Below are 14,840 nucleotides of genomic sequence, written 5' to 3' on the forward strand. Positions count from 1 at the left end.
GGTTTGGTTTATAATTTATAATTTGTGGCTGGAAATGGCTTTTGGAAAAAGGGAGGATAATTTCAGGCCCAGTTCCAGGACCAGAAATAACTCCTCAAACCCAAACAAATCTAACCCCGAACCTCTCAGTTCCAGTTCCAATAATAATAATTTGAGTAATAATTCGAATAATAATTTGGGTAATGTAAATCCTGATGAAGATTTAAGGAGAAGTAAACATCGCAATTTTTACTCTCCATACCTCAATTCTCCTAATTCTCCTACTATTCATTCCAGTAGTAATACCTCTAATACTACTCATACCACTACTAATCCCTGTAATATTGTTCAGGACACAAATCACCCTGTGGACCCCGTTAACACACTGGAAAATCTGGATAAAGGGGAAAAACAGGATGACAAAACGTTGGAAAGGAATGTGGGTGAGAGGGTGTGGCGTTACAGGGGCAGGGAACTGTCTGACGAGCGTAGGTTAGTGATTTTAGTGCGTTGTTTAGACTCTGATGTGACTGAGGAGCATATCGAGTCTGTGGTATCAGAAATCGCCATTAAAAACGGCTTCTCCACACCAAACTCAGTCACAGTCGCCTCATTCCACACCAATAACATCTCTGGAGAACTAAGGAAAGTTACTCAGAATATCACACACTCTGTTCCCACTTTGCACACTGTTCCAACTGTACACTCTGTACACAATGTTAACACTGTCCCCTCTGTGATTGAGCGTGTCGGAGTCGTAAAATTCCCGTCCTCCAGTGCCGCTGACAGGTTCATGTCAGCCACACGCAAACACATCAAAATCAACTCCAGGGACTACCACATCCAGTATGACAATTCTAACTCTAACTCTGTGGACACTGTGGACACAGTGGAAAACACAGTAGGTGAGAGAATAGAGTTACTAGAGGCCATGTCGGATGTGACGAGTTTGTTGGAGAGGCGGAGGTTGAATTCAGACTGGACGTGTCCGTCGTGTAGGTTCCTGAACTTTGCGCGTAGGCTCGTGTGTCTGACGTGTGGGTTACCGAAACCCACCGACGAGGAGGTTGAGATACAAAATAAAGCCATAGAAATTGAAGCCATTAACCAGGCCAAGATCCTACAATCGAGCATGTCAGACTTTTCCCCATGGCTTATCGTGAAGAACTTGACACACTCCAGTGATATCCACAAGATTGTCAACACTCTCAACACAATCACAAACTCTCCAATCCTACGCGTCATACACATCAAGGATTCGGACGTCCCCAGTAACTCAGGTAACACTAGTGATAGTGTTAACAGTAGTAATACTAGTGATAGTGTTAACAGTAGTAACAGTGTAAACAGTAGTAATGTGGTAAACACTGTAAAGAGTGGAAGAGGATTTATGTTTGTGGTGTATGGAGGAAATGAGGTGGTGGAGGAGTTTGTGCGGTTGAGGGGTGTGAGGACGTTTCTGCTCCGGTGTGACGGCGTGTATCACAGAGTCGACACCGTCAACTCCAGAGAGAAACACGCCGCCGAAGAACTCTTCAAACGCATCAAATTTATCTCCTCCAAACTCACCATCTCTTCACATAGTTTACACAACTTACACACTACAGAGAGTATAGAAAGTGGTAAGAGTGTGGAGAGTGTGGATAGTACGATGATAAGAATGAGAAGTACGACGTTGGGTATGGTGTGGTGTCAGTTGTGTGTGAGTGATCCGCATGGAATAGTGGAGAGGTACATAAGGAGTTGGATGTCAGAGTGGATACTGGTGAGTTCTAAGCCTGACATTGGTACATTTCAGTATGATCCGAGCTCTGACTACTTGTTTGATCATAGTCTCTCACTCTTTTACGACGCCGCCAGCGGGTACTTCCTCTCACCCACTGGCAACTTTTTCATTTACAATCCACAACTCAACGCTCTCACCAGAGTTACCAACGCAGTTAACGCAGTTAACGCAGTTAACGGAGTTGATTGTGGTGATACAGGTGACACAGTAGGAGTCACAGGAGTTAACAGAGGAGTTACAGGAGTAGACACAGGAGATAACAGAGGAGGAGGAGGAGGAAATACGGTGGGAGTAGGGGGAAATACAGTAGGAGTAGGAGTGGTGGATACGGGAGTGAGAAAGATATTGCGATCTGCGATGAGAATAGCAAAGGAGTCTCAGAATAACATTAAGCAACTTAGTAACATACAGTCACACAGCGCCACAGGTAATACACTTTTGTTATCACGAGTTTACAGAATTTTTCACTTGGTAATTTTTTCAACAAATTTACCATAATTAGATATTAATTTAGCCTTATTTAACCTATAATATACCATATTTAACCATATTTAAGCTATAATATACCATTTATAGCCCTTAAATTACCATATTTAACCCTTAAATTAGTATATTTAAGCTATAATTTAGGCATATTTAAGCCTTAAATTACTATAATTAGCTATAAATTTACCCGTATTTAAGCCTTAAATTAGAATATTTAGACCCTAGATTTACCATATTTAAGACTAAATTTACCATAATTAGCTATAAATTTAGCCTTATTTAACCCTTAATTTAGCCTAATTAAGCTATAATTTACCATAATTAACCATATTTAAGACTAAATTTACCATAATTAGCTATAAATTTACCCGTATTTAACGCTAAAATTAGAATATTTAAGCTCTAAATTTACTATATTTATCCCTTAAATTACGATATTTAACCCTAAAAATCGTATATTTAACGCTAAAATACACCATATTTAAGCCTTAAATTACTATAATTAGCCCTAAATTACGATATTTAACTATAAAACATGTAATGAATGTGTAGAGGGTATGAAGAGTGTAATATCTAGTGACAAGGGGAATGAGCTAAAGAGTAAAAACGTCAGGGAGAGATTCGAGTTCAAAAACGAATCCGACGACGAATGCGACATGGACCTCGATAACTCTAACACAACCACAACCAACTCAACAAATAACAATAAGAATGATAAAAATGTGAGGGGTGTGAGTTATGAGAGGGGATTGGGTGTGGGAAGTATTTGTTTTGTTTGTCTGCGGATGTTTGACAGTGTCGAGAATCTCCACTCACACCAGCAACTCTCCAAACTACACCAAACACTCACTCCACACAATTAACTCAATCTTTTCATCAAAATTATTTTATTTTTTAAATTATTTATTTAAAATGAGAAAAATTATTATTTATTTGTAAAATTTGTGAAAAAAATTAAATAATTGAAAAATTGTGAAAAAATTGAAAAATTGTGTAAAGATGTGAAAAATTCTAAAATTAATAAAATTAGTGAAAAAATGATGAAAAGTATGTCGATGGAGGAGATATCGGACTTGTTGGTGAGTGAGAGTGTGTCGGATTCCGTACCGTCAGAAGATGCCCTGGTGTTAATTTTGGATTTATCGCCTGGGCGTTGGAGCTCTGGCGTTCCGCTGAGGCCTGAGGAGCCTGAAAAGCGCATTCACTTGCATAACTTCTTCACAGTACTCGCCAACTTCTTAAAGCTCTTCGGGTACATGTCAGTCAGAAATAAAACACTCATCATCACAGCCAATAATCACTCAACGTATCGAACACACAGTTACACTTTTACACATTTCTTACACATTTTTACACATTTTTTACATTATTTTACACATTTTTTACACATTCTTACACATTTTTACACATTCTTACACATTTTTACACATTCTTACACATTCTTACACATTCTTACACATTCTTACACATTCTTACACATTCTTACACATTTTTACACATTTTTACACATCTTTACACAGTAGTACATAGTTACTGTCACACAGTTTACTCAGTTAGATTAATCAGTAGTACTCAGTTAGATCAGTGGTAGATATTTGTGTGTGGTAAGGTTGATTTGTGGATTAGGAGGATATTGTATGAGGGTTTTGTGTATAATGACTGGACAGATTCTTGTTTCGGCGTTAACTCCTCAGTTTATACAAATTCACAACATTGTGACACAGACAGAACGGGTGAGAAAGTTGACAAAACGTTGGGTGTGATGTGGAATAAGATGATTGACTTTATTAGTGAGGGTTTAACGTATCCAGACGCCGACACGCAACTCACCTCAGCAATCGCCACAGGATTTCTATGTATTTACCCCTAATCTAGGCTTTATTTAGCTATTTTTAGGCATTATTTAGGCTTTATTTAGTCATTATTTAGGGATATTTTAGGCCTAATTAAGCTATTTTTAGTCTTTATTTAGTGTTATTTAGTCATATTTATTCCTGTTTTAGTCACAATTTAGTGGTAAATTTGCTGGATTTTAGGCAGTTTTTAGGACTTAAACAGTCCTATTTCACCCTAAATTACCATTAATTTACCCTTAATTTACCCCTAAAATACCCTTAATTTACCCTTAACTTACCCCTAAAATAGTTATTTTTACCCCTAATTTGACAGTGTATGTGTAGACTTGAACAGAATAAGGATGAGGAACGAGGGCTACGGAAGGAAGATAATAATATTTGACGTGTCAACCTCTGAAAATTACAAATCGCAGTACATCGGACTCATGAACATCGCATACTCCGCTCTCGCACAAGTTCTTTCACAACGTTTTATCATTCTTCAGAACATTACCATCAACACCTTCGCACTAGGACAACCCTCCGTACATTCACATAATCAACTAGTTATTCACATTTTTTACTAGTTATACGCATAGTTATGCATTTGGTAGTGGATAAGTTTGTGAATGGTTGGTTTAGAGAATTTTGGAGCAGTTGAGTTCGATAACGAGGGGAAAGTATTTGTTAGTTTCCAAGGTGCTAAACTTCGATTTAAACTTCAGTCACATCAACCAATACCTCTCACAACTCATCACAGTAACACCAATTCCATTAGTCAACTAAGTTAACATGTTGTAGTTTTGGTATTTACCGTCGGAGGGGATGAGTGAGCTGCTGTCTACGAATTTATCGTTTGATTTTGGGAACGTTGGAATCTGCTACTGCCACTACAAAAGCGTCGACGTCTCATATCTATGCCCCTGCTGCTTCGCAGGTACCTCTCACATTTCTATACTAGTCACATTTCAACACTATTTATACTATTAATATTAACATTATACTGTACATGTGGTTGATATTGTGTAGTATATTGTTCGGAGATAGATGACAAGGGGAAGTACAGGATAATATGTATGGTTTGTGGGTGAGTTTGGTGGTTAGATTGTGTGGTTTAGGTCAAGACTTACCAGGAAACTCATTAAACAAAAACTCGCCACCGAAGCCGATTTCTCCAAACTCTAATCTCACTCACTCATATATTATTTTTATATTATATTTATGTTATATATTTGTAGTTAGTGTGTGTAGTGTAGTTTGAGGGGGTTTCTTGGGGTTGTTAAGCCTAGTATTACACGGTTATATGACAGTGTATAGTACTGTTAAGGCTTCTAATATAGTGTTTAAGGTTATAAAGAGAGTATTAAGTAGTATAGACTATTTTAATTATACCATAGTAATATACCCTAGTATACTCCTACTACTATACACATACATATATACATATACAATATACTATAGTATAATATATATAGTATAGTATTATAGGTATAGTATTAGTAGTATAGTTAGGTATAGTAATATACTAAGTATAATAGTATTAAGGGTATTAGTAGTATAGTAAAGTAGTTATAGTATTCTTAAGTATAGGTATAGTATTAGATATAGTATTATGGTATAGGTACTAGGTGTCTGGGTTTATGTATTATCTATAGTATAGTACCAAATATAGTATAGGTATAAAGTATTAGTAGTACAAATATAGTTAACACTATAGTTAAGCTGTAGGTATAGTATAGTATAGTATAGCTAATGCCTGGGTTTTCTAGCTATTGTAGTCAGTCTAGCACCAATACTATACCATATACTACATTACTACATACTATAGTACTAATAGTATAGTATACTAGTACTGTGTGTCTGGGTTTAAAGGTCTAATTGGGTTATTACTTTGTGTATAAAATACTAATTATAACACAATATGTATAGAATTTATAATATTAAACGTCTCCGGTGAAGGGTAGTACGAGTTTTTTCCCGTACCACTTTGACTTAGCGAAGTAGTAGAAAAAGTCCACGTAGAGCGCCGTTTGTATGAGTCCTGCGACCCAGCAGATAATGCAGACGTACGGCGGGTTTTCAAAGAAGTAGCGATAGACCCAATTGACAACGTACAATGCCCTGTAAAGTCCCATGGTAGCAACGTAGTGCGACGTTATGTTCTCAACCTCACGCTGCTGATACAACATCGTTAACTGCGGCAATATCGCCACACTCTCCAACCATATCGAATACGTCCACAACACATCAAACACCTTGTACGTCTTCGTAGTCAACAACGTTAACACTACATATTTTCAACTAATATAACTAATTATTACTAACTAATTAGATAAGTAATTGAGTAATTAGATAATTATGTGTGGTGAGTGTACGTAGGACGGGTCCTAGGAGGTATTTTTCGTAGGAGAATTTATCGATTTTGCGGTTGTAGGTTTGAGAGATCGGGGGTTTGAAGCGAATGAGGTAAATGGAAAAGGAAGTTATCGTAATAAACAAAACCTTCATCACAGTGTTATACACACTTATAAAGTATAAAAATAAATCAACATATCTGAAACAATATTAACAATTAACAGTAAATTAACAGTAAATTAACAGTAATTAAGGAATATTTGGGAGTAAATTTAAGATAATTAGGGGTAAATTTATGGTATTTAGAGATATTTTACAGGTAAATTAGGAGTAATTTAAGGGTAAATTAGTCCAAAATAAAGGCTAATTAAGAGGTAATTAAGGCCAAAATAAGACTATTTAAGGAGTAAATTAGGGGTAAAAATGAGTATTTTAAGACTTAAATAGCTTTAAAAAAGTGTTATATAAGGCCAAAATAGGAATAATTAAGGACTAAAATAGAGCTAAAATATGGCTATTTTAGCCTAAGTTAGAGGTAAAATTAGACTATTTTAAAGCTTAAATAGGAATAATTAAGGCCAAAATAAGCGTAAAATAACAATAATTAAGGCCAAAATAAGCGTAAAATAACAATAATTAAGGCCAAAATAAAGGTAAAATAAGACTAATTAAGCTAATATAAGGCCAAAATAAAGCTAATTAGTGGGTTAAAAGGGTGAAAACAACCTGCAGATGAATACGATGAGGTAGAGTTCCTGCATTCTGGCTGAGATTCCGAGGCAGTTTTTGGAGGTTTTGAGTTTCCAGATGAGTAGCAGAAGACTGACCACGTGGCACATGTCGCCACTCAAACGGAACAAATTCATAGACATTTTACAAACAAATTATAAAACCAATACAAAATAAATTTGAGAAGAAATAATAAATTTGCGAAAAAGTAATAAATTCATCAAAATAATAAACTCATCAAAATAATAAATTCAACAAATTGTAAAATCAGGAAATTAATAAATTTGGGAAATAAAAACTGTGGAATTTTAGGGAACTTGTTCCATGTTAGAGTAACTGGAAAATAAAGCTGAGAATGTGAAGCCAGACAACGGGTTAAAACACGCCAAGATAAATTAAATCACCAAAGTCAACGTTAAAGCAAAAATACTTTCTAACTCGCGCTACTACACCTCACCCAACATCACTCCTACACATTCTCAATCACGACACTCTTCTACACAACTCTCCTCATTTTCTCACTCATTTTTACCTAATTTCACTCTTTTTCATTAATTTTACATATTACTTATAATTTTACAATTATTTATCAAAATTCCAATTAATTGGGGAATTTGGATGAATAATGTGAATATATTTGGGAATGTATGAATTTGAGGAGATTAAAATGTTTTACTTTTAGTTGACATTTCTTCTAAAAACTCCAGTACCGGCGCTATAAACCACGACGACGGCCTCAATCCTACACCAATCCAACCATTACACATTGTTACAACATACAAATATTATTATAGGGTTAAATATATATAAAATAGTGTCATACAGTGTTAAATAGTATGTAAATAGTAGTATAAAGTGTTAAATAGTATGTAAATAGTAGTATAAAGTGTTAAATGGTATGTAAATGGTATGTGAATGGTATGTGAGTACCTGAGAGGAAGGTGGAATAACCACCGGTTTGTGATACATAGTATACAATATTCGGATTCCTACAACAAATTTATCAACAAATACTTCTAAAATACTTCTAAAATATGCTTAAAATATGTAAAATTAGCTCTAAATAAGCCTAAATTAAGCTCTAAAATATGCTTAAAATATGTAAAATTAAGCCTAAAAATGGCTAAAATACTACTAAAATTAGCCCTAAAATAAGCCTAAAATACAGCTAAATTAACCATAAAATAAGCCTAAATACCTCTGAAATAACTACTAAATTAAACTAAAATATCCCTAAAATACTACTAAAATAAGCCTAAAATAGCCTAAATGATAGCTGAGACTGAGTAATTGGAGAGTAATCTGGGTTTAAAGTTGCGAAGAAAAAACAGCAGCAAGAAAAAAAAATTCGCTCTCGGACCAGTCTACTCCATTGACCGGTCCTCGAGCCTCCTCAACCCACCCCTTACAGTATTACTATACTATTCTTAACTACTTAATCATTACTCAATACTATTATTTACTTAACTATATTATTATTACTCAATAGTATTGTAATTACTTAATAGTATTAATACTTGATAACATCGAAGATATCGATATCTTTGAGGGTGAAGATTGAGTTATCGAGAGAATACAATAGCAGTGTGGGTACTTTGAGTGACTCTAAATTGTCTCTGATGTTGCTTGTGTTCCTGGTGTATTCCGAGTTAATCAAGTTGGTAATATATTTGGTCACCTTGTAATCGAGCATTTTATGTACCTTGGCCAGTTTTCTCCTGGAGAAAACTGATTTCCCAATCCTCAAATTTGTGTTCACAGTTTTATTAATACACTTGTAAACTGGGGGTTCGGATATGTGTCTGACCTTGATCTTAGAATCTTGGCCTTCACGCTCAAACCTGTGCTTCACAGTCATGAGCACAGATAACTTAAAATCAGCAGTTGTACGGACTCCACACTTGAACAGATATTCACCGTAGTCCAGGTAGTCTAATCCTCTTTTAACCAAATCCCTATAAGAGTGACGGTATTCCCTGTGTAAACTGGTAATCAACTTCTCTATGGAGTAGTTGTGTGACTTTCGTTTCCGGGCAGTGAACTTGAACATGTGGTAGAACATTTTCTTGACAGGGTTAAACTTGGAGACAACCCTGTTAAAGTGACAGCAGTTGAAGTTGTTACACTCCTTGGATAATTTATTATTAGTTCTGTGACAGTGCACAGAGTTTAGTAATTGGGCCAACTCAGACCTGAACCTGGATAGACAATATCTTTTATACATAGAACGTCTACTCTTACGCTTTGACAAGTTGTATAGAACGTTACTTGATAATTTAAGGTTTGGGTTTATGCAAACTGCAGCTGATATGCGCTCCGGGTTTAAAAACACTTCCCTAGCCTCCTCAGGGTACACAGTCTTAATATCCGTGTTAAACTCCTCCCTACCCAAATTCAACATAAAATGATCATCACATATCTCATTCTCCACACCCACTAACGGGTTACTCACACTACTATTCAATGGATTATTCAGTTGATTATTCAATGGAGTATTCAGTTGACTGTGTGTGGGTTGAGAGTGAGTATTAATTTGAATGGTGTCATGTGTGAGATGTGTGTTTGTGTTTTGGGAAGTTCTGAAGAGGCTGAACTTGCGATTTCTGAATGATTTTTCGGTGTTTACACTCTTAGTACCGTCTGACATCACACTTCTACTCAACCTCTTACCCCCCAAACCACTCCTAAACATATCAACCGAATTACCACCGTTAACATTGTTAACAGTGTTAACAGGGTTAACAGGGTTAACAGGGTTAATATTATTAGTATTACCACTGTGTGTATTAGTGTTAGAGTGATCAATGATGGGTTGTGAGAAGCTATCGAATGAGTTCCCGTGGTTGAGAGTATCTCCGAATGGGCTTGAGGCAATTGTGTTGTGTAGTGAATGATCATTTTCGGAGTCTGAGAGTAGTTTAACGGCTCCGCCTTGTGCTGAGACTGTCATGTACTCGAGGAGAATATTAGCGCCAAATGAGATGCCAACGGCTAAAATTGGCGAGTTTGGGAACCTCTGAGAAACCTTGTCAAGTGCCGAATTTAAATCCAACAACACATCGCTGTAAAGTGAGATTGGAAATGACCTGAGGGGAATTGACTCTGGAAAAGCCTCACAGGCCATGCCCAAATTCACATTCAAGTGTAAGTGTACGCAGACGAATCCGGACCGTAGAGCGTCACTGACAAGTGACCTAAGTGTGGGAAATCCAGGATGCTCAAGACTGTAGCCCTCGTGGTCTAATTTATCACTTTCATTACAAGAGTCACACTGGTCACGTGGCTCAAAAGGTTTATCATTACAGTAACAACCTACCCTGGTGGAACAAATACGATATGAAATGTTCATGTCACCAATTATCACAATTACACCCCGAATTATCTTCGGGTTCGGGCCGTCCTCATGAACATTCCTACAATTGTCAGTACAATAAGTTTAGCTAGCATGTTTATACAGTAAAGTATAGTTAAGTAGCTCCCTCTCCCCTTATGTAGTTAAGTATGCTAAAGTAGCTCCCTCTAGGGGTATAAATAATTAGCTCCCTCTCGGGTATATAATTCTAGGTATATACTAAGATAGCTCCCTCTCGGGGTATTAGTTATGGTATAGTAAGATAGCTCCCTCTCCCTCTCCCTTATATAGCAGAGTAGCTCCCTCTAGGGGTATATAATTATAGTATAGTAAGATAGCTCCCTCTCGGGGTATAGTTAGGGATTATAGTTGTATACCTATCAAGTTTGTGTATTGTGGTATCAAGTTTATCATTGAATTTACAATAGTACGGATCAAATCTCTCCGAACTTTGATGCGATATCACCGGTGACACTCTATTACTCCTGTCCTCCCTCCTATTCTTCATATCTTCTCTTCTATTCTTCATAATATCATTTGTACTATTCTTCATATCTTCTCTTCTATTAGATGTACTATTAGACGTACTATTCTTCATAGTATCAACTGTGTGAGAATGAGTTTGATGTATAATTGGCGTATCTGTGGAGGTGAAGGAGGGTGAGTGTATGGAGTCTTCGGAGCTGTAGGAGGCTGAGCTTGGAGAGGCATCCGAGTCAGAATTAACAAACTTTGAATTCTCCGAATACTCCATACTCTGAATCGTATACATCTTAAAATACTCATCCAAATTACGCCTACCAACTCTACTCCTCTCTCTCACACTCTCTTTCACACTTCCTCTCACACTCTCTTTCACACTTCCTCTCACATTATCTCTAATACTCCTATCTCTAGTATTATCTCTAGAACTATCCCTACCACTACCAACTCTACTACTATTAACATTTCTACTACTGTTAACATTTCTACTACTGTTAACATTTCTACTACTGTTAACAGTGGTGTTTGGTGTGTTGGTATTGTGAATGGGATCGAAGTTGAGATCATTGTGAGTGTTATGAGTGAAAAGAGAACATTGTTCACACTGTGGTGAGATCCACTTGGGTAAGTACCAGTCGAGAATAACAATGGAAGAGTTATGTCCTTCTACGGCTTCTCTTAAACTTATGATTGGCTGGGATTTGAAGATTTTTTTAAAGAAAAAGGAGTTTAACAAAAATTTAAGTAAAAGTGTAAAAAAGTTATAAACCAACTTTAAAAACGATAAGGAACTTTGTAGTCGATTTTTATACAGAAATGATTTGTACAACAGTTCCAGGCGGCAGTAGATGAGTAGGAAAAGCCACTGCAACTTTGAGCTAAATAAGTATAGCGTGGGTTTATAAGTTTTTCCTACAGATTTGAACTTGTTAAGGAGTGAGGGTAAGTCTGGCCCGGTGTAATAGGCGCAAACAGGCGAAACGCAGAAAATCTCGTAATAAAGCCAGAATAAAAAAACTGAAATAAAGCAAGAATATAATGGGAAAGTGTCATTATTTATCCATTTGGGGAAGAGTAGTCTGTAATTCCGACGTAGTAAACGGAGGAAACGGAGATTATACCCACGGTTCAATATCTCCAAAGCGTAATATCTTATACCAACCAACATTCTCACACATAGTAAGATCGTTAAAAACTATTTTACACCAGTTAAATCCATTAAAATAGTTGAAATTAACATTTTACGTTAAATTTCATATTAAACGAGAATTTAAAATTAAAGTTTAAAAATTGTAAAAATTAAATTTTTCCTTTTTAAAAATGAGATTGATAAAATAAAACAAATTACCAACAGAATAATGCTATGGTGCTTGAAAATGAATTTATTTTAAAAGTTAAGAAACAATTGATGATAAATTTTAAAAAATTAAAATTTTCATTTATTTTTCTTTTAGTTTGAGGGAAATTGATTTAAATTATGGCCTGGTTCGTTTAATTTTTATTCTTACACAGTAATTATCGTTTATTTTTGTGAATTTGGCTTTGTGGCTGAAATTTGTGTAGGAATTTTTTAACGGGTCTTTTTGACGGGAATAGAAGCAAAGGTGTTACTTTCTACGACGATAAACTTCCCTCTCCGCCTTCCTGCGGAGGATTAGTACCGCCGCCAGGTATCCCAAACTCTTTAAACTTGCTGTATTATCCCTTCAGAACCCCCGAAAACACTTAAAAACAAATCTTACGATAAATCTTTCGATGCCGCCAATTTTGAATTCAAAGGCTTCACACCGCCGCCCAAATCTGACAGTATCTCAACACTCATAACATTATTTTATCTTTATTTACATTATTTTATCTCTATTTACGTTATTTTACGTAATTTTATCTTAACTTGTTTGAATTTGTTTGTAGGTGATACGAATTACGATTCTAAGGATTATTCAGATTTCTTGTACCACAACTTAGTTAACTAAATAACTAACAATTTGTTAATAATTGTTAGATTAACGGATAAATCGAGGAGTTTGTATAATAGGCCGTCGGAGATTGTTGATAGATTATTCAAGAGTCCCAGGGCTAAGAACTGTTACGAGAGTATAAAACTGGGCTGGAAAATGGTAATTACGCTATGAATTAACTCATTTAGGGCGGCGCCGTTGGCGGCATTTTCGGCACTCTCACCGGCGTCTACGCCGCTCTCAAACATCGCAGTCTCGTCATCATTCCAATCTCCACTGTATACAACTTTCTATACTCTCTATACTATTTATTCTATTTCTATACTTTCTATACTATTTCTATACTTATTGTATTACTGTTGTGTTAATTTGTGTAGATTGGAGGTGCAGTGAGTTTTGGATTTTTTCTGGGTAATTAGCGGGAGAGTTAAAATTTTTTAGGCTGCGGAATGATCGTCAGATGTTAATTCTCACTAATGTACTAACTACAATGTTTTATTAGATTAGTTATTGGGTTGGTTAGGTTTAACATCTTCTTGAGCGATGGACTTGAGTAGTGTGTCGACTTTGTCGTTGTTTAGCATTTCAACAAAGGGCTCAAATTCGCCAGTCTCGCCCTTGGACAGGACGCCAACTTCGATTTTATCCGCCTGCGGCGTTGAAGAATCCATCGCCTTCGTCAACACTCGTATCGCCAATCTCACCGCCTGCTCCAACGTTAAATCCTCTTTCCACTCCTGTACAACATTATATTAGTTATTGTGTAATCTACGTAACTAAGTGTGTGTGTAAAGTGTGTAAGAATGTGTAAGTGTGTAAAAATGTGTAAGTGTGTAAAAATGTGTAAAGTGTGTAAAAATGTGTAAGTGTGTAAAAATGTGTAAGTGTGTAAAAATGTGTAAGTGTGTAAAAATGTGTAAGTGTGTAAAAATGTGTAAATATTGTAAAAAGTGTGTGTAGAATTTGAATACTTGTTTGAGAATGGATTGTGCGGATTGGCTGTTCATTCCGATAGCGGTTGCTTTCCAGCCAGAGTAATTCCCGGATGGGTCGGTGTGGTAGAGTTGGAACCCCAAATTCTCATCCCAGCCCCCAAACAAAAAACTCACACCAAACGGCCTTAACCCTCCAAATTGCGTGTAACTCTACAAACATTAAATATTACACAGTTAACCAAGTAAATAATGACCAAGTTAACCACATTACTAAGTAAATTACTATGTTAACCAAGTAAATAATGACTAAGTTAACCACATAGTAATGAGTAAACTAAGTGAATGGGTGGAGACTTGTTTGAGATCGCAGATTTGTATGATGTGTTGTTCGATGGATTGTGGTTCACCGTATGAGTATCGATGTCTTTGTGCGTATAATTTGCACATGTTGATGAGTACGTTGGCGTCTGCGGTGAGTCCTGCGACCGCGCAGAATATGTGCGAGTCAAGTTTGTACAGCTTCTCATTGATTTTCCCAGGGTCAAGTAGTTTAGAGCTGATAGGTTTATCAGCTACCAGGACAACGCCAGAACTGCATAAAACGCCAACGGTAAGACTGGCATTATTTATAGCTTCAAGAGCATATTCAACTTGATATAAACGCCCTTCGGGAGAGAAGGTCGTAGTACGAGAATCGTACCGTCTGGACATTATTAATTAAAAAAGAATCATTTAATTGTAAACCGAGGACTGAATTGGTAAAAAATTATTCACAGGTAGTTAATTGCACAGGCTGTGTCGACAAAATAACATACTTTATACCAAATGGAATAATTTAAATGATTTACAAGAGGAATTAATAAATATTAATAAATAAATATTAATTTTATAAGTATTAATTTACAAACCCCCATCTATTATTGTTTATATCATAAATTTAAT

At 36.1% G+C, this 14,840-nt stretch overlaps 6 protein-coding genes across 6 annotated transcripts; 3 read left to right on the forward strand and 3 right to left on the reverse strand.

Annotated features, from left to right (window-relative positions):
* Positions 1 to 34: 34 nt before the first annotated feature.
* Positions 35 to 3,114, forward strand: TpMuguga_04g00822 (Zn-finger in Ran binding protein and others family protein; the record flags this gene model as incomplete). Its single annotated transcript, XM_759366.2, has 2 exons — positions 35 to 2,192; positions 2,804 to 3,114. The coding sequence occupies 2 exons, from the start codon at positions 35 to 37 to the stop codon at positions 3,112 to 3,114; spliced, it is 2,469 nt and encodes an 822-aa protein (XP_764459.2).
* On the forward strand, positions 3,086 to 5,305 carry Gtf2h3 (Transcription factor Tfb4 family protein; the record flags this gene model as incomplete). The annotated part of the gene is made up of 8 exons (XM_759367.2): positions 3,289 to 3,557; positions 3,878 to 4,107; positions 4,432 to 4,562; positions 4,593 to 4,631; positions 4,729 to 4,845; positions 4,888 to 5,023; positions 5,116 to 5,173; positions 5,205 to 5,305. The coding sequence occupies 8 exons, from the start codon at positions 3,289 to 3,291 to the stop codon at positions 5,269 to 5,271; spliced, it is 1,047 nt and encodes a 348-aa protein (XP_764460.1). The 3' UTR covers positions 5,272 to 5,305.
* A 706-nt stretch (positions 5,306 to 6,011) lies between these two features.
* On the reverse strand, positions 6,012 to 7,596 carry ERD2 (ER lumen protein-retaining receptor; the record flags this gene model as incomplete). Its single annotated transcript, XM_759368.2, has 3 exons — positions 7,168 to 7,596; positions 6,462 to 6,640; positions 6,027 to 6,373 (listed from the first exon to the last, which is right to left on the reverse strand). The coding sequence occupies exons 1-3, from the start codon at positions 7,311 to 7,313 to the stop codon at positions 6,027 to 6,029; spliced, it is 672 nt and encodes a 223-aa protein (XP_764461.1). The 5' UTR covers positions 7,314 to 7,596.
* Positions 7,597 to 7,818: 222 nt separating this feature from the next.
* TpMuguga_04g00825 (putative integral membrane protein) lies at positions 7,819 to 12,329 on the reverse strand. Its single transcript, XM_759369.2, has 4 exons — positions 10,900 to 12,329; positions 8,688 to 10,583; positions 8,101 to 8,159; positions 7,819 to 7,912 (listed from the first exon to the last, which is right to left on the reverse strand). The coding sequence occupies exons 1-4, from the start codon at positions 12,171 to 12,173 to the stop codon at positions 7,833 to 7,835; spliced, it is 3,309 nt and encodes a 1,102-aa protein (XP_764462.2). The 5' UTR covers positions 12,174 to 12,329; the 3' UTR covers positions 7,819 to 7,832.
* Positions 12,330 to 12,346: 17 nt separating this feature from the next.
* Positions 12,347 to 13,581, forward strand: TpMuguga_04g00826 (uncharacterized protein). The gene is made up of 8 exons (XM_759370.2): positions 12,347 to 12,490; positions 12,569 to 12,675; positions 12,716 to 12,811; positions 12,917 to 12,956; positions 13,008 to 13,122; positions 13,152 to 13,241; positions 13,341 to 13,374; positions 13,405 to 13,581. Exons 1-8 carry the CDS (start codon positions 12,483 to 12,485, stop codon positions 13,428 to 13,430), a joined length of 516 nt encoding a protein of 171 aa, XP_764463.1. The 5' UTR covers positions 12,347 to 12,482; the 3' UTR covers positions 13,431 to 13,581.
* On the reverse strand, positions 13,467 to 14,776 carry PAC1 (Proteasome subunit alpha type-4-A; the record flags this gene model as incomplete). The annotated part of the gene is made up of 3 exons (XM_759371.2): positions 14,253 to 14,776; positions 13,935 to 14,108; positions 13,467 to 13,700 (listed from the first exon to the last, which is right to left on the reverse strand). The coding sequence occupies exons 1-3, from the start codon at positions 14,607 to 14,609 to the stop codon at positions 13,467 to 13,469; spliced, it is 765 nt and encodes a 254-aa protein (XP_764464.1). The 5' UTR covers positions 14,610 to 14,776.
* Between the last annotated feature and the right edge of the window lie 64 nt (positions 14,777 to 14,840).

Source organism: Theileria parva, assembly GCF_000165365.1.
Source record: "Theileria parva strain Muguga chromosome 4 map unlocalized ctg_529, whole genome shotgun sequence".
NCBI classification, from domain to species: Eukaryota; Apicomplexa; class Aconoidasida; order Piroplasmida; family Theileriidae; genus Theileria; species Theileria parva.

Excerpts from the sequence above, each read along its gene's own strand:
- TpMuguga_04g00825 (XM_759369.2), bottom strand. The coding sequence starts at position 12,173 with ATGTTGGTTGGTATAAGATATTACGCTTTGGAGATATTGAACCGTGGG. Across the intron at positions 10,584-10,899 it reads ACAATACACAAACTTGATAG|GAATGTTCATGAGGACGGCC; the intron begins GTATACAACTAT and ends TGACAATTGTAG. Across the intron at positions 8,160-8,687 it reads GATATCTTCGATGTTATCAA|GAATCCGAATATTGTATACT; the intron begins GTATTAATACTA and ends AATTTGTTGTAG.
- TpMuguga_04g00826 (XM_759370.2), top strand. Across the intron at positions 12,676-12,715 it reads AGGATTAGTACCGCCGCCAG|AACCCCCGAAAACACTTAAA; the intron begins GTATCCCAAACT and ends TTATCCCTTCAG. Across the intron at positions 13,123-13,151 it reads TAAAACTGGGCTGGAAAATG|GGCGGCGCCGTTGGCGGCAT; the intron begins GTAATTACGCTA and ends TAACTCATTTAG.